The sequence below is a fragment of the Aythya marila genome (assembly GCF_965140915.1).
Source record: "Aythya marila genome assembly, chromosome: 1".
Taxonomy (NCBI): Eukaryota; Metazoa; Chordata; class Aves; order Anseriformes; family Anatidae; genus Aythya; species Aythya marila.
In genome coordinates, this window is record NC_139042.1 from 6,617,399 (window position 1) to 6,638,595 (window position 21,197).

The 21,197-nt window shown below is 38.4% G+C and overlaps 1 protein-coding gene across 6 annotated transcripts in view; it reads left to right on the forward strand.

The window, feature by feature from the left end:
* Positions 1–21,197, forward strand: part of DLG2 (discs large MAGUK scaffold protein 2) — a gene marked incomplete at its 5' end in the record, with an annotated part of 1,037,476 nt that overhangs the window by 374,914 nt on the left and 641,365 nt on the right. The window contains one exon of one of the 6 annotated variants that reach the window (XM_082764779.1): positions 2,779–2,877. The exons of the other annotated variants lie outside the window; for them this stretch is intronic. Within the exon in view, the coding sequence (XP_082620905.1) occupies positions 2,779–2,877 (99 nt within the window). Of the gene's footprint in view, positions 1–2,778; positions 2,878–21,197 lie in introns of those variants that run through there. 6 annotated transcript variants of the gene reach the window in all.

A 21,197-nucleotide genomic window follows, 5' to 3' on the forward strand; every position in this document is an offset into this window, starting at 1 on the left:
AATTGGAAATTAAATGCAGGTGATTTTAATTGCCCCATGAACATTAATCGGAAATCACATTTGTGTGATTATCGGTCCAGTTTTAAATCAGGACATCATGTTTAAAACATCGAAAAGTGCAGATGCAATTTATTCTCATATTAGAAATGCTAATGATGAGAACAGACTGAGACTGTTACTGATCACCTAAAGGTCTAAGATGGGTGGATATTAGAACTGCTAAAACTGTTAAATAGCACAGTTTTGTGGCATTTTGTAGTAGAGTCTACCAAAAATATTGTCATGCCACCCCCTTCCCAAATTAACGCTTATAAGGCCAATGATGTAGCATGCTCACACCTTAAGGTAGCACTGTGATTCATGTTTTAATGATAGTGGCTGCTGGCTGTAACTATGGAATGTATTGTCATGGAAACTACACTTTTCTATATTTACACCAGTGCTGGTTATGCGAGAGACAGTACTTGAAAGAAAATCTGTATAATATATAGCTTAATAATGAGACAGGCAAGCTAGGAATAAACAGATCAAAGATCCAGCTATGTTACAGCTGCTGTTTGTCACCACAGTACATTTCTAAATGCGCTCACTCATTGTTTCAGGCGATAACTGGCACAGCAAGGTGGAATTAAGTGCTGCTGCGATGTCTCTTTGGACTAACAGGTCAGACAAACTTAGATTATTGATAGCCAATTGATTGGCATCTGCATAGTCTTCTCCCATGGTATAACAAAACACATATAGCACTTGTGTCCAGGTTGGTAGATTAAAAGTATGAGCTGAGTGAATTGAGGACACTGGATTGTAATTTGCAAGAAATAAATATTCAGAAATGAAACTGGGTTGTAACTTTTAACTGCAGAACAATCCTGTCTGGTGCTCTGAACTAGAAGCTATTGCTGTTTTACTGAGCTTAGGTTCTTGCAGGTTCTAACTTTAAAAAGTCAAAGAGTGAAAAACAATCATCAGAAAATATTAAATCAAGTAGAGATTTATCTACACACAAAAAATGGATAAAAATAAAGTTATTGTATAAAGCAAAAGAAAGTGTCAAATCTAAGCTGTCTAATAAAATATTTCTTTTATGTTTTGGAACTTTGCAAAGAGAGATTAAGTTATACCAAGTAAATGCTACTTAAAGTATAGATACATGTATATATATTATGTATCTGTATATATAAATACATACATGCACAATATATATATTAAATATAAATATAAAATATTAATAGAATAGATCTTATACATTACTGTCTGAAGTCTCAGACCTTTTGAGAAATTCTGTAGTATTTACTCTCTATCCTGTTTGACCTAACTGCATACAGAGCCCTCCATTTGCCATGTTCTCCATTCTGTTGTATAACAAATTTTCAGTTCGAGTTTATTACAGAAAATTGTTTCAGTTGTGCCTTGAGAACGCACTCACAATTGCCAGGGAGACAAGCTGCTCTCATTTCTTTTGAAAGAGTTTCTAATTGATGGGCAGAGCTTAGTGAGGTACAAAAAGCAGGGTCAAGTCACTGTGGAACAACTGCTGGGTTTGCTTTGCTATCAGCTGTGAAATTGGTGAAGACATTGCTTTACTTCCTATATCATAGCCTTTTCATTTTATATATGTGTGTGTGCTGAACCTAGAAGTGGAGGATATATTCATCCAACTTCTGATATAAATAATCCTCTTAAAAAGCACAGCTAGCAGTTTGCTCATCCAAATGCTTTATTATGCATTTTCAGCTGGTGTTGCTTTAACTGAAGAAACAGCGACAGCTGTAACTGAATCCAAACCAGCATTATGCTCCCAAACTTCTTTAATTATTGCATTTTTGGAATAGAGAAAGCCGTCTGGAGGTTATAGGATAACAGTACTAGCTGGAGATTCAGTTGTTACATCGCATCAAAAGCGGTTTAAAGAGGGTTGCATTTTAAGCTTCATGCTGGTGCATTTTCCATGTAACTTCATATCTTTATTCAGTGTCTCCTGCAATCCTTCAACCTGTCTATTTGTAAATTTGTGCCCGGAGAAAGCTCCCATGTGGCAAGCCAGGATTGGATAAATGTTACTTGTATTTCCCTGATTGCAAACTCCCAGCATCTGGGGTTTTCAGCTTTGAGTACAGTTTGTTTCATGCTGAGATTCATCTTTTTGGGGAAAGCAAAGGTCATCGCTTCTCCGGAGTTGCGACTGATTTGATTCTTTTTCTCGGGGAGGCGCTGGGAAGGGAATCCTTGCTGGAATGCATATTGATAAAGGCTGAGGATTCTGGCTTCTTAGATAAGTAATTTTTTTTCTCTCCTCTCCCCACAATGACTATGTATTGCAGCAACTCACTGGCTTTTTACCAAATCAGGAGCTGCAGTATTTTTCTTCCGATGGAATAATTTCAGCCCACTTCAGCTAGCATGACAATCTTATGTGATTGTTATGAGTAGGCGTTTACATCCTTTTACATGCTAATACTGCCACACCTGCTAGTCCCCCTCATTTCCATTTCTCTCTTCTTTTTTTTTTTTTTTTTTTTTTTTTTTTTTTTTTTTCCAATGTAAAAACTAATTTCCCAGAGGAAGGGAAATCCTGAGATTCGTGATCAATGCTGCGTCGTTGATTCATCAACAAAGAAGGGGATGGCTGAATGGGACACAGGTAGAGATTCAAGCAGGCTGCTTCTGACCAGCAAGAGAAAAGCTAGCTGTTGAACAGCATATGTTGCTACTCCATGTGCTGTGTTAGCTACTTGTTTTTAGCCTTCAGTAGGCTGCCACTACTGCAGCACTAAAGGAATGTGCCCTATTGTTAAAAATCCTGACTGCTTTACACCAATGATTTGCCACTGCAAAGTTGCATGCACCAACAACACTTTGTCGTTGATGTTTGGATGCAAGGTAGGATGTGGTTAATATATTTAAATGCATGCTGTAACTCCTTTGAATATCTGTGCTATTTAATTTCATGTCTGACTAGATATTTCAGTGCAAATTGCGATACGTTGGCTATAAATTAGGGCTTACAGCTGGTACATTTTAAATGTTAGAAAAAATCAGTAGAAGTAAAGGTTTCTTATTTCCCAGGATTGTACGAGTATAGATTTACATAGGAGAAACGAATGGATTATGAAGCATTTGTTTTTGACTTGATTGCATACTTAGCTAACAGTGCTAAGATTATTAAACCACCACGCTGCCATTTGCCCGGCTTTATTGATTTTGATGTGTATACTGTTATTACAGAAACACAACCAGCAAGAATGGATATATTTTTTCTATTTCTATTGCTGACATGGCTTTTAACTGTAATAGCAATACTAAAGTATGCAGCCCTGCACTTCTCTGTAGGAAATAAATAAAGTAAACTCCTGAACCTGTTTCTAAGTGTACGGGCATATATTTAAATAAGTGTTTTCTTTTAGGAACCGGACAATCATTTAATTTCTCTTTTAAATTTAAATCAAAAGGTGGCGCAGTTAGCCAGAGGAGTTTCATTTTTGGCTGTGTAATGTCATCCCACCCCAAATTTTTTTCCAAATGTTTTGGGCTGGGCTGTATTTCTCCCCATATAAATTCTGATTTGACATTAGGGTATAGCCAATGTTGTTCGTTATTTTACTGAAATAATTCTAAAGTGATAGCATGTTTTAAAAAGTTGTTATATTTGAGTAAACAAGTTTGCTTCTTGGATCGCTGGGTCAGTCATGATGAATTTACAAGGGGGTTAAAGAATCTTGTCCCATTAATATTATATAGTTTAAGGATAGCAAGGAAAACTAATTTTTTTCCCATATGTTTAAAATAGGGTAAGAAAAAATGAACAATTATATTAAAAAATGATAGTGGTAGGAATTATTTTAAAATTATCTATATAAGATTTTTTAATCCTCAAAAATGCTACAAATGTCAAGGTTTAGTTGAATAGTCCACAAACTAGGGAACACAGTATAGTTTTTTGAGTTCCTATGTGACAGACCAGCCTGAATAAAATGAAGTAACTTTATGAAAAGGGTTATAGATAACCCAATGCTCCCTAAACATAATTCAGCTAGAGGTTAATGACGGATCATCTACTGCTTCCTATAACACACTTAAACACAAACTAGGTTACAGTCAAACGCTTACAATTGTCTGCTTTCTCCTTTTCCCCAAACTATAGCCTGCCTACATCTCTGGTTACCTGAGACTTTCCTGAACTAAAGTGTCTTGTTTCTTCCCTTCCATTTTAAATAGGCAAAATTACAGTCTTTTATTGAAAGGGTTATAATTTAATTGCTGTGTCATGATGCCACTAGCGGTATAAATAGCATTGAGAGTTTAATAGTTTAAAAGCCTTTTTAATTTTGCAGCATTTTCATAAGAACAATTCATATTTCTTTTTAATTTTTACTTAAAAACTTAACCCCCCATGTTTTCAAGTGTTAAATTCTAATTAATAAAGGTGAATTGTTAGTCAGGGGAAATTAAATGCAAGCTACCCTTCTACAAAGGTAGGCCAGTGGCCTGGGGACTGGTATCCAATTTGTATTCCTGCCTGTAAGCATGATTTTCAAGGGATGTTCTTTGATGCACTTAAGCTCTTTCATGATTTTCAGATCCTGTTAGAAAGAAGCAGGAGAATAAAAATAATAAATTTCAAACTTCTTTTCCACCTCTTTCTTTGGAGCTTCAGGCTCATTAAGTTAGTCACAGCCAATATTTTATCTTCTTGTAGTAGTATATGAACTGCTTCTCAAAGGAAAAGAGGTGGTGCTGGATAGTGATCATTTTCAGAAGGATGCGAAGGAGCACAAGTGAGCTGAGTTATCCTGGGATAGCTCAACACATGTCAGATTAGTACACTTTGATACGACCTGCAAGCACGCATGAGATACTCTGTATACATACCAGTGTGTCATCTGCTGCACTTCAAGCTTCCCTGTCTTATCCCCTTTTGCTCTGCATCCCCTATTATAGAGTTATATAAATATATAACTCTTTGCTTTGGTCTCATAGGATTATATTTCTTGATTTATGGATATAGATCCATTACCCACAAGCAGACAAATTTGGAAAGAAGGAAGGATGTTTCTTTTAAGAAATATTTTAGTTACATGGCATGAAATCATGGACCTAAGCATGCTCATAATATTGTGACTTCTACAGTCACGTGGTTCTTGAACTTGGCAAGGAGTTTATATAGCAATGACACTTTGTATTCTGTGTGGCAGAGGAGAAAATAGGTCCTCAGAATAGAAAGACAGCTTTAAAATGTAGGTAGTGGAATAGACAACAAAGGAATTCAGATTTCAGACAAATATCTCCAAGTCATAAAATAACCAGGTCAGGTTATTAACTAGATCATTTCTAGAGGACAGTGCAAGTTACAGGAATGAAATATTGCTCACAGTCTTGATTTACAGTTTTTAATTTTAATTTTGTGCCAAATACGATATTCTTTTCCTATAGGTACAGAAGTGAGTGAGAGAAATGCACTACATCAAAACCATCACTCCCATTTTTATCTGTCCCCAATGCAATTATTTTCCAGTCTGCTCGCTCCTAACAGGTGGTGCCAGGGAGTTAATTTGGGGGCGCAGGAAGAGGGTGTGCAACTCTTACTACACCATATGTTGCAAAGCAGGCAGTGGAGGAGTCTTAACTGTGCCTGCGGGAAGCTTTCCTTTTCAGCTTGATTTCCTGGACTTTGACCATTGGCCCTGTCCTGGGCCTTTACTTTCAATGATCCTAGTTTCATGAGACTTGACCTTCAAATTGCAAAGAATTCAGAGCACTTTAATCTTAAAGTCAGGGTAGCTTCTATCTGAAGCATCACTTTTGTACCCTGTGATAACTTTAAGCACTTCTCCTCTTTCTGGTAGGGAAGTACCAATGTTTCCTTCACAGCAGTACAGAGCTGAAGCAGAGAAAGAATGAGCAGGTTCTAAAACATGGCCCTTATGTGCCAGCAGGTGTATTGAAAATTTTTTTTGTTTGTGATCTTGCAGAGCTGGGGCTTGAAAGTGTAGCCTCCAAGTCCTAGAGTTGTTCCACAGAGACTGGGCTGCTTTGTGTCTGTGGATTAAAGTAAGGCTTGTGTGTAAGAGAGACCTCCACTCACAGGTCTCCACTGAGAGGAGTGCTGAGGCATATATCAGACTCTCTGAGGATGATGAGACGTAAATGCACACTTAAATGTCTGTATATGCTTACTCACTTTGCTGAATCGGGCCATGTAATAGTTCATTCAGTATTGCAGAAGAGTTATCTCCTGACTCTTAATATCCTGTTCATTTTGCTTTTATTAGGAGTGCCAGGAAGGTATTTCATATTGACTAAGATGTTTCTTAAATTATGTTTTGGTCACAACTCTGACACTCACATGAAAGTGTTTTTTTCTATCTTATCTCTTTTACCTCTCTATATTGGAAATAGTTGTTGAAGAGATTCCTTTGAAAGATGTATGTCCTCACTGTTTTTTGACCTTGACTAGGTATTTTGATAGATCTTATTTTCCTTCTGTTTAGGTTTATTTTTTCATTTGTCCTAGCATAATTGAAAAGTTTAGAATATACCTCCCTCTCTTCCCTGCCTTCCTTCTTTCCTCCTACATTTATCACAACCAGTTCTCTGGCACAATAGCTGCTTTTGGCATTTTTCTTCCTACTCTTTCTCTGTTTTAGCTGAAATAACCAAATAATGATCTATTCCACTATCCAAGGTGAGGGTGGAAGTCAAACCACTTGTTTCTTCATCTGCCAGAATTTCCATGTTTTGCAAAGCTGTTGCAAAACTCCAGGTTTCATTTAAACAAATAGTAGGGGATATTATTGATGTCTGGACTTTCATATTTATTTAGCTTACTATTTTTATTGTGATCAACTAGCTTGTATTGTGATCAACTAGATTTCTCGTACTAACTTTCTGTACCAGCATTATTAGTCTCTTGCACAAACTGTGATCTGTCACTTTGTCCTTAATAGAGAATAGTCTCTACTTTGTCATAGTCTAGACCTTGTTATTGAAAGAAACAGTCATTTGAGATGACAAGAAAATACTTTCCTGACTAGGAATGATAAGCAGTAGACCATGCTCAAAGCTGCACATGCTTTAGGCACTTGATGCATCTCTGTGAACTCAAGTGGGTTTTTACATTTTGTGGGACACTCTGAGGTGGTTTCTGGATGCATCTAGATTAGCATTTTCATTTGAATTATAGATAAGCTTTTGAAGTGATTCTCCCAGTCCTGCACATGTATCTTGTTTTGTTTTGCATTACAGAGTAGGCTTGGAGTGTACAAATGAGATTGCTTTTTGATGAAACTCAGTTTATATAACCAGATTAGAACTATTTCAAAATAAAACACATGAAGAAAGGTGTAATATGACTGCTGAATCCTTCTCACCGCACCAGCTCTTCATTCCGTGCATCTGTGCCTGTTGCTTTTGCTTGCTAATGTGGACGTAATAATTAATTCTACTCTTATTTCTGGACATAGTTCAGATTTTGGGGGGCATATAAATGCCCCCAAAATGGATGCATGTAAAAATACAATGTATTTATAGTCATATTGACTGCTGTGATCCATCTATAGAGACTGTGATATTGTATAGGGTTCCAGTACCCTCTGAAAGAGTTTACTGCCTATTCATAGACAATCAGCAGAGTAAGTCAGCTGGAACAGTGCTGCCACTTGCTATGCATAATGTTTGACAGGGGCACTGAGAAACCTACTTCCACACACTATTCTTGTTAGGCCACAACAGTGTTAAAATAAAAATGCTCAGCAATAGAAGGAGTTGCAGAAGAGATGCAGGATTGCCATTGGCAAGAGGCTCTGAGTAAGATCAGTTGTGTCACAGAGGATTTGTGCATTAGTGTGCAGAGCTCAAGGCAGGGAGAGTGTTCTTCTCTGGAATAGCATCTATGCAAGCTAGATAAGGGGTGTAAGCCGAAGGATTTCATATGGTTGTATTTTATTTTATTTTCCTATTAAGAATTGCTTAACACCCTCCAAGTTAATGTTTTAGGAATGTTTTTAGGAATGTTCCTAATGTTTTACCTTAGGAAGAGGTATACCTCCCCCTGTACATTGAACTGTACATTGAATTGAAAGGTTAACAGACTGAAATTTTCTGAGTCCAAAGTAGCAAATTACTTGGCCCTGCCAGGAAGTCCTCCCAGTGTTAATTTCATACAGTGGATCCTCCTTTTCAGTACTCTTCCCAGCTGCTGAGCAGCATCTCACTGCTGAAGTACTCTGACATCAGAGGTGAGGAGACCATGACTTTGTACGTGCTCCTGAGTTTGTCTTGAACTCGGTAGATGCTGCAGAAGTCAATATTACAGAAGACACAAGGATGTTGCAGAGGCCTAAGGAGAGGCAGGAGGTGGCACTGTGAAGATCCAGGTGGGGGAAATGAAGAAAAGGCATGAGGACAGATGGGGCAGAGAGATCAGCTTAGGGTCAGGAGGATAAAGCAGTGGGATAAGATTAAGGCAAGGGTTCTCAGGGCACAAACAGAAGAGAAAGCAACTCCAGTGAGGTCTGGCTAGATTGAAAATTGGAAGGAGAAAAAAAAGTTTGATTACGAATCCTCTGAAATGAAAGGCCCATCTCCTCAATCAAGTAGGAGTTAACTCACAGGAAGGCAAACAAGTGATACTGTTTCATCACTTGCTAGCTGTCACTTGTTGGCACTGGCCAATGTCTGGGCGGGCAATGCCCAGGCATTTTCTAAAAGCATCAGGATCAGATGTTATAAATAGTTCTGCTTGTGTGAAAATACTGTATCTCATCTTTTGCCACTGTCCTGCCCACAAGCTCCCTATACATCGTGAAGGAGATGGGTGGCTGATAGGAGATTCCCTGAGAATGACTATGACTACTCCATAACAAATGTGAGGGTAGTAGAAATTAAGATGTGAACACTAAAAGTGCTGTTTTTAAATATTTGCTTTTTTTGAAAAGTGTATAAACTGAAAGAATCTCCTGTTGCAGGTGGGATCTTCAGTCCCTACTCCATTTAAATCAATGAGATTTTTTCTATGTTTTGCCAGAATATCTGCTTCAAGCAGCTGTCAGGGGCTGGACACCGGACAGGATGGCCCACAGTGCTTGCTGTGCATGCTCACATCATGCATGTGTGCATGCATCACAACAGAAATATTTGCTGGTAGCACAGCAATGGAGACTGACTTTCATCACTCCAGGTTACTTAAAAATTCACCTGAAACTAACGGGCACTATGAATACCCTCTGTATTGTGCCTTTGAACATGTAGCCATGCTGAGAATTTGATTTCTTTTTTAAGCTCATAAATATGACAATAAAGTATACCTATGGAAAAAGTAGGGCAGGAGGTACGTAGCTAAAGGTTACTGAACATTTGGAAGGGGAAGTTCAGAATATGCTCAGACACTCAATTTTTTAATATGTTTTTGCTTTAAATTGTACTTCAGTTATATAAAATGTGATCTTCAAATAGAAATATATAAATATTGGAATAACTTGATGCACAGTTATGTGAACTGTTTAATTTTACAAATTAACTGTTGACTGAAAGAAGGCTAAATGTAGACATTTGTCTTAACCATAAAAGACATCTTAGAAGAGAATGGTGGTAAAGTGTTGTGTAAATATATTTAAGTGATAACAGCAGTAAAACTGAAAATTGTCACTGAACAGTGTTCTCCTGATATTTGAAAACTAGCTTTTATGTTTCCAATGTAGCTGTCAGAAATATTTCCACTATTACAATACAGAAATTTATCATTTTCATTTTTCTGATTATATTCCCTTCATCTTTAAGCATTTGATGTAATATCAGTAATCATTAGGGATGGGATATTTAAAGAGAGCCACCTGGGTGTTGCATTGAATGCAATGGAAACCTGAATGGGAAGGAAAATTCCTGATGAGGATTCCTGTGACTCCCTGTACAAGTTAATGATTTATAATCCCAGGAGAGATTGCATAGAATGATCTTATGAAGTATTAGGGCATTTGGGGCTATTCTTTTGCTTGGCTCTTATGTGCAGAGTATCATTATGAATCCTGAGGGGGAAAAATGGCACTCCTCACCCCACTTTAATGAGGAATCACACCCCTTAGACTGCAGCTACTCAACTGAACCCCAACAAGCTGTATGTGGCCAGAAAGAAGACTTCCTAGTTTTGGGAAAATGTCTGAGTCTTAAACTGAAACTTTTGTTTTTCAATTTTCCATCAAACTGATATTTTGGAAACCCGGATTCTGAGAATTCTGACACATCATTTTAGGGAGATTTCCTTTAGGAGATGCTCACAGCTGTTGAGTGTAATTAAGATGGAATGTGATAACTATGAATTTTCAGAAAGATGTAAGCTGGTGTCAGCACTGAAGTCCATGTGATGAATCACCTGGAGGCTCTGTAGCTGTGGTAAGTGTGATACACAGCCTGAGTCAATAATTAGCAGCCTGCAGAAGACAATGTAGACACATATAAAGTCACTTGCTTTGCGAGACGGGAGCTCATCCCCTATGGAAACAGACCGGTAACTACAGACCCTGGACCAGCTGCCAGATTTGAGGGATGCTAACTAAAAAATAAAGCAGTAAGTTTCATTGCTTGGTTGTGTTTTGGGATGCTGACAGTTCTCAGGCATGGTTCAGCAAAGGGACCCTTTTCAAGAGAACAAGGATGAGACTACAGCAGGGTAGGTTACTGATATTCTATACTTCCAAACACCCCCTACCCTTGCCCCTTGCCTTTACATGATATTTGAAAATCTGCAATGCATCTCCTCAATTTCATTTAATGATGCCACTTTAGCAGCAACATGAGCACAAGCCTCTCTGAACCACTGGGCCAGGAACTAAGGAGCATGCTGAGAAATTGATGTATTTAGTGGACTAGATGCGGTATAAAAGTCATGATCCCACAATGGATGGAGCTTGGAAAATCTGACAAAGAGGACAGAGGCCATAATAGCTGTGGCAGGCTTGGTTCTTCTGGACCTACCACAAGCACACTGGTGACACTGTGCATCACCAGTGACAGGAAGCAGCTACTCCAAGCCCAGATCTATAAGATCAAAGAAGTTTGAATTCAGTGATTTAGATGTATTTAAATAAGACACTATTGTCTGTCACTTTAAACCTGGTACATAACTTAAAACAACCACCTGTTAAGGTAAATTGCAAGTTTACTGTTAGTCCTGGCACTTACACAGATTCTGTGAGGTGTTGTCAGCTGACAGTGGGATACCTTGAAATTCTTAGGGAGGGATATCCCAGTCTGTATTAAACATCACATCCATCAGGGAAAAATCACCTTCAATAAAACATTGAGAAAACTGTCGCTGCCGGAAAGAGGTCTGTGGCCTTGATTTAAGACAGGGAACTTGGAACTCCTTATTTCTATTTCTGACTCTCACATAGAACTCCTGCTGTGGCCTGAGGCAAATTGTGTCTCCTAGAAAATCGAGTTGGTATTTGTGAATCAGTAATTATTGCATGTATGCAGCACTGAAATGGAATGGAACAGTGTAAGTACAATGCACCATTGGTTTTAAGGACCAACCTAAAGCTGTGGTGGGGTTAAGCCAGGCAAGGTTGCTTAGGATAATATAAGTGAAAAATCAAAGCATTTCCTCCTCCTTGTTTGCTGTTCAGTCCCATCCCCACAGTATTTATTTTATAAAGTTCTTCCTCCAGGTCTAAGCTTTCACATCCCAATTTTTGCCCATAGTAAATTGTCATGGTTGAAATGCAAGCCCCTGGAAAACAGGGTTTGAAATGAAAGTGCTGACAAGCTCTTATCTCCACCCATCCAAGTGATCCTACAATCATTTAATTTATTATGTAAAGTTGCTGTAGGGAAGAAGCACATTCTGGAGCTCTGATTCTTTGAGTTTGCATTTTGCGAAGCTTGTTTAAAAATAGTCTTAGGATGATATGTAAGGCAGAAAGAAGGCAAAGAGATGGGTATAGACCTGTTGCAAGGATGCAAACAGTAACTGCATTGTACACATTCTGTGACTGTTGAGGAACTGTTGGTTAGGCTGACAGTTTGGAGAGGCATTCAGCCCAGTTCAGGGGGCCATATGACTATCTTAAACTGTTCATTAAATCCCACATTCTGAAAGCTACAGTAAATCCAGCAAAACACTATATATAGAGTCCCATCAAACCCAGAACAAAGCAGTCAGCAGAAGTTTGAGTGAAGGTTTTTTTCAGTGCTGTTAGTAGCAGTGTTTTGCACAGTACCTATAAAATAAATAAAATTAATTCATTTTCTACTAATTGCATTCACTTGTCTGTGTTGCTGTTTGCATTTGGATTTCTGGTCATTGGCTTAAGTAAGATTATAAATTAGCTGGGTGGGAAAAAAACACTTGACAGTATAGGAAAACATAGTACATTTTTGCACTGGCAAAGTTAACTGATGACTAATGTTCCATACACGGTAGTTTGGGATATAAAATAACCAGGACAATATGTTTTCATAAGACAGAGTTTGGTGATACATTTCGAAATATGTATTCCCTCCCAGAACAATTAAGAAAGCTCAGGGGAGGAGGGGGAGAGCAGAGAAGGGAGAAAAGATGACCTAGAAAATACGCTTGAGGATCTAATTTTGTGTGTCTATACGCATTACAGACGTGCCTGTTGCACCTTCTCCCTTAAAGCCCTGGTGTTTTGTACTCTTTAATATGTGCACCAACCCCCACATGAATTTCAGGCACACAGCTCTTTAATTTCACAGCATTAAGGGCACGTCTTACCACTGTCTTGAAGTTTGTAGCCTTTAAAGATGTTGAAAGCTAGCTGAGACTGAGGGAAGTGAGACTTTATGAGACCAATCTTTAGGTGATTGCAAGATCTGGTTATGAAGAAAGAGCTTTTGTATTAAGTGTCATTGTCATAAGGCCCCTGAGCTTCACGCTTGCTTCTTCAGGTCAGGTACAACGGTTGGCACAGAGCAGTGCTGTCTCCATCACAGAGCTGGGAGTTGAACCTCAGGCTGTTGAACCTCATTCTGTAGCTGGCTTCCTAAAACAGAGTGTTAATTTGCTGTCTGCAATTGCCTAATGTGTAGAGATCTGATGCATAAATCTCTTATTGCTGCTGGAGTGTGGCACCTTTTCACACAGCATTAAAAACTGCTACTTTCCAGTGTGATTGGAATAAATATGTTCAGTGTGCAATGGAGCTTCTTCTCAAACTAATCCACTTTCTGTGTGCAAGCACCAGATATTTCCTGGCTATTTGTATTTACCAGGAGGGACAGCACAGGGCTCCAAGGGTTAATAAAGTTTCTGTTAGTAAATAAGAATTAGTTGTTCCATAGTCTGATGATATTTCTTCTACTATCTTCAGTTTCTTCATAAAAGAGAGAAGCTCAGGTAGGATAGGGTCAGCTCACATTATGAGAATGTGTACAAAGTAATCACAGAATCATAAAAATGATGATTGGAAAGGACCTCTATAAGTCACCTCATCAAAATTTCACTGAAAGCGGGAGAAATGCAGAGTGATTTAACATGCAGCCATACACCTCATTTTGCAGAAGAAATGGTATGCTTTTTAGCAGTTCCAGGTGAAATATTTCTTCAGCTAAAACAGAAAGATTTTTGGGAAGTGTGATCCAGGGTTTAAAACAAGGGAAAATGGGTTAAATATTCTGAGTTTTACTCTCTCTCTTCTATTGATTCCACAAAAGACGTGCAGAGAATCAATGTAACCCCTTTTGATAAAATTGGGAGTGTTGCCAGGGGCTAAGATTGAAGGGGCTGCTGTTACAGGGGTGAGGATTTCACCTTTTATGGGTTAGTTGATCTATTTGTAAAACAGAAAGAAAAGCTCTAGCAGAGTTTGTGAGCCTTTAAGGTCAATGTTGTCAAAAGAATTTGGGCACCATCTCCTATTGCTTTTGATGAAAATTAAGTATCTTCTAAGGATCTGTCCATGCAGTACTTCTCTTCCCCCAGTGCTTCCTTTGTTCATCCCTACATCTTATCTCACTACTTCGTGTTACTTCTCAAATATGTATATGTGCTTTCTGTGCTGTTACTGGATTTCACTTAAAATTCACTGTTAGACTCCAGGTCAGTGGATGTGGTTGGGAAAGAGAATGAAGTTTACAGAGAATTTCTGGAGTAAATGGTGGACAGGAATAGAAAAATGTGTGCATACCTTCTCACATACATGTACATACATATATAACAGGGCACTAAGCTCTGCACTTTACACTTACCTGCTACATTAGAAATACTCCCACTCTTATATTCTCAAAATTTGGTGACTGTAGGCCTTGGATGAGGTAGTGGGTGGAAGAAGAAGAATGTCTGTTTAAGGCTGTAAAGCTGAATTTGAAAGTGTAAAAAAGTTTGTGATACAGAGGTCTATTTGCCTTATATAGAACATGCTAGTTGACAAGTCCCTGAGGTTTCTTATGCAAGAGAAGTCAAACAGGACTTTGAATGGTGCAGTAAAGAGCAAGATTTTTTTTTTTTTTTTTTTTGGTCAAAAACTCTAATGAGTAACATCCTGCCAATTTATATACATATCTCCTTCTTAAGAAGATGGGACCATCACTACAAGAAGGACATCAAAGCCCTGGAGCGTGTCCAGAGAAGGGCTACGAAGCTGGTGAGGGGCCTGAAACACAAGTCCTATGAGGAACAGCTGAGGGAACTAGGGTTGTTTAGTCTGTAGAAGAGGAGGCTCAGGGCAGACCTCATTGCTCTCTAAAAGTTCCTGAAAGGAAGTTGTGGGGAGCTGGGTGTCAGCCTTTTCTCATGGATAACTAGCTATAGAACTAGAGGCAATGGCCTCAAGTTGTGCCAGGGGAGGTTCACGTTGGAAATTAGGAGACATTTCTGCTCAGAAAGAGCAGTCAGGCATTGGAACAGGTTGCCCAGGGAGGTGGTGGGGTCACCTGGGGATGTTTAAGGAAAGGTTGGATGTGGTGTTTAGGGACATAGTTTAGTGGGTGACATTGGTGGTGTGATGGTAGGACCAGATGATTTTGGAGGTCTTTTCCTACCTTAATGATTCTATGATTCTGTGAAGAGGAGTTTCCTTCAACTCCTCCTCCTCCTATGAAGATTTTCTTTAACTCCTTCAACTAAGAGCTAGTAAAATTAAAATAGCCCAAGAAAGGAAAAAGGTGCAGATTTCACTTTGAATTTCCCACATAATTTATTCCCCTGGTTAGATTATGAGAAACATATTGTAGTGAAACACCTCCACATTAGTGGTTCTAAATTTGGGTAATACACATAAATGGCTAATGTAAAGATAAAGACATTTTATGAGATGCCTATCCTTTGGTGTGTTTTAGCTTTAAGATTTAGGGTCAGGGATTTCTACTGAGGTGTTTGTGTACAAAATTTAGTCAGACTTCAGTCAGAGTTGGCACCTAAAGAACCATGGCATTTCACACCAAGATGGATACTTAGTGTGAATATATTGCTGCCATTTAAAAGTGTGCAAGACCTCAGATCACCTTCTCTTGCTTTTCCTACCATGCTTAGATTAGTTAGGAAGACAAACAAAAACCAAACAACCCCAGAAATCATCCAAGAATTATAGTTTGTGGACCACTAAATATGGTCCATCAGTTTCTCTTGGACTTCAGTTGGATTTAGGGCCAACAAATTTTGGCACAAAATTTACCAAGGAGGACTAAAGTAGACATGAATTAGATGGCTTTTTTGAGTTTCATATAAAGCGTGCAAAAGTGATAGAGTAAATAGAACATTTGTTTGGTATTCTTTAGCTATTATATTGTTATTTTCTACATGTGAATAAAAGTCTTGATAATTTTCATTCACCAGCTTCAAGATAAAATTAATTTTCTTGACATGATGAATATGGAATTGTTTTTGTTTTTCATCCAAAAAGGTTAGTGTGTCTAATGTAGCTGTAGCAAAACAAAAGAGAAGGTGCTGAAAACCAGAAAGAACTGAATAGTTTTTGAACTTGTTACTCTATAAGTTACATTTTCTGTGTGTAAAGCTTTGAAAATGAAGTGAATTTGTCCCGTACTTACTGGTTAGGAGGTGAGATCCCAAAAGAAAAGAAAAGCATTTTATTGAGGAGTGCAGACTGCATGCAGACATGACAACTTGTTGGTATTCCCAGCTCCCAGATGTGCTGTTGTGTTCAGCTGATGTCCACAGAGATCAGTTTCAGGTACAATCCCACGACAGAAAGCACATTTTAGAACAAATGCACCTTGAAAAAATGACAAGTGAAAAAAGCCCTGAATTCTTAAAGGAGTTCTGTAACTGCTGCCTTTTGTTTGTTTGTTTGTTTGTTTTGTCTGAATATTTTCCCTCTATTTTTTAATTAAGAGATTTGACTCCATTCAACAGCACAGGCTGCCCAGAGTGGTTGTGGAGTCTCCCTTCTTGGAGACCTTCAGAAACTGCCTGGACATGGTCCTGGGCAGCCTGCTCTGGGTGTCCTTGCTTGAGCAGGGGCTGGACCAGATGAACCCAGAGGTGCCTTCCAACTTCAGCAATATTGTAGTTCTGTAAAAATTTCCAGTCACAAACCTTGGAGCAAAATTCACTAAAGCAGACTGATAATTGCATTGGGAATGCCTCTGGAAAAGGGCTTTGTCTCTCTTGCTCATATACATGGTGTGGGTAAAAGTAAAGGAAGACAAGAAACTTTGAAACTTTGTCTTGGGGACTGTTTTTTGCTTTTCTTTCCTCTCATACAGGTGAGCCTTGAGGAGGGAGCTCTGTTTAGGCCACCCAGCTCTTTTCAATCCACAATACTTGATCTGTTGAGACTTTTAGGATACAGCCAAAAAGTAGCTTTTTTTTCCCCTGCATTTATCAAGAGAGGCTTTGACTCACCTAGAAAGAAAGTATCTGTACTGTTCTCAAACTCCTCACAAAGCTTCACATTGTAAAGATAGGGTGGTCTTTGATGTGCACTGTATGGAGGGAGAAATAAGAAATTAGGGAGCCATTTGTAGTTCAAATTAAACTTCTGTTGATTTGAGTAGAAATTTTTATTTGGACCTGGAGATTCCGAAGTTGGGTACAAATTTCTTAATGAGAAGCCTCAGGTCTGGGTTCTTCTCCTGGAGTGTCTTCAATAGCATATTTTTTCTTTTATTTGAAAAGACAAAAATAGGTTGGATAATGGTGATGAAATTAGAAAATACTACATGTAGGTAAAGCTTTTGAACATGTGATTTCCCTCTCCTCACCCCGCCCCCCACCCCAGCTTGAAGAACTGTACTTTCCTTTTATCTTAAGAAAAATGAAACAAAATAAAATTGACAACAGCCTTCACCTGTGTTCTGTTGCTTCACTTTCTAGAGATGCAGTATATCCTTTTCAAACTTAATAGGTCCTCTTCTGTAGAAATCTTTGCAATATAATTGAAAACCCAAGAAGTCAGTGACACTTCTCTATCCACATCCTGTGTTGGAGTATTAACCTACTATCCTGCACATCCACTTGCCTTTTCAAGGACTTCAATTGGATACTCAAAAGCTGTAGAGCCATTGATTGTCATTTGACTTATTGTGAGTAAAATCATATTTGTTTTTATTGTATACTTAGATTGACGGAGCTAAGCAGTGATGTGTGGCTGTTTATTCTTTTCTGTATAAAATGTTAACCCGTGCCTCAAGGAGGCATTAAAGCTCTGTTTTCTTCTATTTCTGGCCCTACCACAGACTTTTGTGGCTTCAGTGTATGACCTGTTACTACATATACATGCAAACTATTGTATTATTTAATGCTACTATCTAGTCCTATTTTCAGACCATGATTGATGCTTACTGACAATTCAGTTTTATGCTGATTTCACCAAAAGCAGTAGCAGTGTTGCCATTGTGTGGGCACCCAGCTGGGGTTGTGTTAATCAGGCAATCTACTGCAAAAATATTTTTACAGTCCAGTCAGTGACAGAGTTAGGAACAAAGCAAACACAGGGCTAAACTCGGAGTTCCAAACAGCACCTTTTTTCCACCCCAAGTTTTTAGGCTTCAGCATTCCCAACATTTTTTTTTTTTTTTTTTTAAATGCTGAATATCCCTTTAAGGAAAAAACGTTAATATACAAGATCTAATTACCTCTGTCTAAGCTGATACGCCTACAGCACCTTTTACATAACCCAAACACTTGAGTTCCAATTATACAATTATATTTTAACATGTATTAAGTGCTATTCCTTTAGGGAGGAGACTTATACTGAATATTTTAAGTAAACTCGTTCCTCAGCACAGACCTATATGGTAGGGTCTCATTTCACTACAGTGCCAAAGACTTGGTTTTCTTCTCAGTTCCTTTCCCCTTGAGTACACCAGCTGGCTCTTCAGAAAACACATTTTCCATGTCTGCAGTAGTGACAGACATATCTTTATATGTATCACAACTGCAGGCTATAAAGCTAATTTTCTTGGGGTCAGTAACTGCACTGTTGCTGCAGTTAGATCAATAATGATTGCACAGTGCTAGAATCCTTTTTTTTGGGTACAATATGTGGCAAGGTCCAAGTCTCTAGAGGAAGCAACATGTTTAAAAGTGGAGGAAAGTCTGTTGTTTGCTTGTTTTGTTTTCTAGTATGCCTTATTCTGGAGATAGCACAAAAAAACCTGCATTTCCCTTTAGAATCATATAATCACACAAGTTGGAAAAGACCTCCAAGATTCACCTGAGAAAAGAGACCAACACTCTCCTTGCTGCAGCCTCCTTTCAGGCAGATGTAGAGAGTGATGATGTCTCCCCTCAGCATTCTCTTCTCTGGACTTTTCACTTTAGTGACCATTCTTGTTTTCTGGTAACTTCACGCAACTTCTCTAAGATCCAAGAGCCCTGGTCTGCAGGGAAAACGTGCCGAGGAAAGCTACTTGCTGCATACTTTCAACTGCTAACATCAATGAAGTTTGTAGGCCAGCACCTCTGAAAACCCAAAGGCTAAGTTTAGACTAAGTTTATAATGTATTCCTACATTCACAGCTAGCTTGAAGAAGAAAGAGTGAATGGAGGACAACCGTGGCAAGCAAGGCTGGGCATTGCAGGTGCTCCTTGTGTGGATTAAAGGTGTGTGTGGCAATGGCTGCTGGTGAAGGGGAGGTAGCAGGGCCTGTTCTGCTTCTTCACATCCCTCAGCATCAACCCATGTCAAAAACTAGCATAATCTAGGTTGCAACCACACAGCTTGTGCTGAGTTCAGTGCTGCTGTAGAGGTTACCTTATCAGCAGCTGAACCACATGGTGTAGCACTGAGATGGCTATTTCTATACTGTACTGGAGTCATTCCTGCACAGTGACTTCTGTGTAAATTATCTTCTGCTTAGAAAACCAAGTTTCGAAAATATTGAATAAAGTTATTGCATGGGGCAGTACTATTCACCCACCAGATAAACTGAGCTTCTGCTTAAAGACAATGTGGACACGGTTAATTACAAGGTAAAGCTAAGTTATTGAAACATTAGATATGTGTTATTCTACTCACACAAAACCAAAAAAATCTGGAGGTAAAGTTCCCATGGCAACCTTAGCTCTGTCTCCTGTGTGCAGTTGATGTGTGTGTATGTTTGTATAAAATAGGATCACTCGTTATCATGGACATGGTCAGAGTGATTTAGGACTTGCTGATCAGCAACCTCTTAATCAGACCAGAAATCTCATCTTTAAAAGTGGTTTATTTCTGATATTTCTTTAGCGAAGTGTTGCAATGTAGAGGGGATTATAAATTTCTGTCCATTCTGATAAGTACTCGTTCTAAAGCATAATGCCTGAACAATTCATATCTTGTCATAAATCTGATCTATGACTTTTCAAATTTAGCTACAGTTTGTGACAGACACCCTGTAGTCATGTATCCCATGAGCTAGTAAGATGAAATCGGCACCCATTTTTTTTTGGATGAGCTCATTGGTATCAAGCACTTGATTACACATCACACTTTGATGATACCGCTTAATACTGCAGAGATAATTTCACCCACAAAGTTTTTTGAAAAGGGCTGGGCACCATTTGCCTATCTGTCAGGGATTACGGATGCTGCAGTCATCTGGTGATGTAGCTGAATTGTCTACAGTCCTCCCATATCACGCGAACCAATGACATTTTCAGTGCACATTCTCATGCAATGCTCCCTTAATCTCTTCATCTCCATCTCCCACCTCTCCCATATTCAGTTTTTCCAAAAGGTGCACATCAGCCATGAGAAACTGTCTCTCAGGAATGCAGGTGTTAGCAGAGTGAGAGGACTGATGAGCAGGGTTAGGGAGGTGTTTAGTGCTCATGTAGGGAGAGACTGGCAGCTGTAAGAAATTTGAGCTACTTTGTGTAGGCAGAATGAATAAGGGGAAGTTATGTGAAAAAAGCACATAGTATACTCTTGTGAAAAGTGATGGTAAAGGTATTAAAGGGCACTGTTCATTTTATTGCTGTCATGAAATTCAGTGAATGGCATGTGCATGGTAATGAGCTTTACAAGTACGATGTACAACTACTTGTGTGTTTGTGGTTGCTCTGTAATTCTCTGTTTTCAGTGACATCATTCTTCAGGGCAGTAGCTCAGAAAGAGGATTAATATTTTAGAAGACAAACTGTGGATGTATCTTTTTTCTTATACAAATAAATACACATCCCTTCATCTTCTGAAGATAGGCAGATTCTTGCTGAGCTGTTTCATGAAATCAATACAGAAAACATTATATAGAGAGATAAAATAAGCATAATGTATGTATAAATATATTCTCAGTAGACTCACAAAGTAATATGAAGATTTGCAGGCTTTCAAAATCCCAAAGATACCAACCTAAAGACAGAAGAAAGAAGAGTTCATTTTATTTAAGAGCTATGAGTATTTAAAGGAGATACAGATATTAACTCACCAAGAATTCATCTGAAGAGAATTGAGAAATATTCAGAAAGAAACTTCATAAAAATTCTATTCTGTTGTCATTTGGGGGATTAACTGTTATAACAATTAAATTTGGCAAAGTCTTTAAAGAGTGTATCTCCTTTAAATCTAGGAAGGTTGGACCTCCTGATGTAAAACAATTATTTCTATTCTTTAATTTTTTTTTTTCCCCTGAGTCATGAGGTCAAATTCTAATGCTTAGCATCCTGCTAAAATTAAACAGCACAAAGATTTCCTGTCAATGTATTTCTGACTTAGTGTATTTTATTTATATAGATATAGCACAAATTCTCAAATGCATATTTATGCCCCTGAAGGCACTAAAAATAGAGCAGTTATATT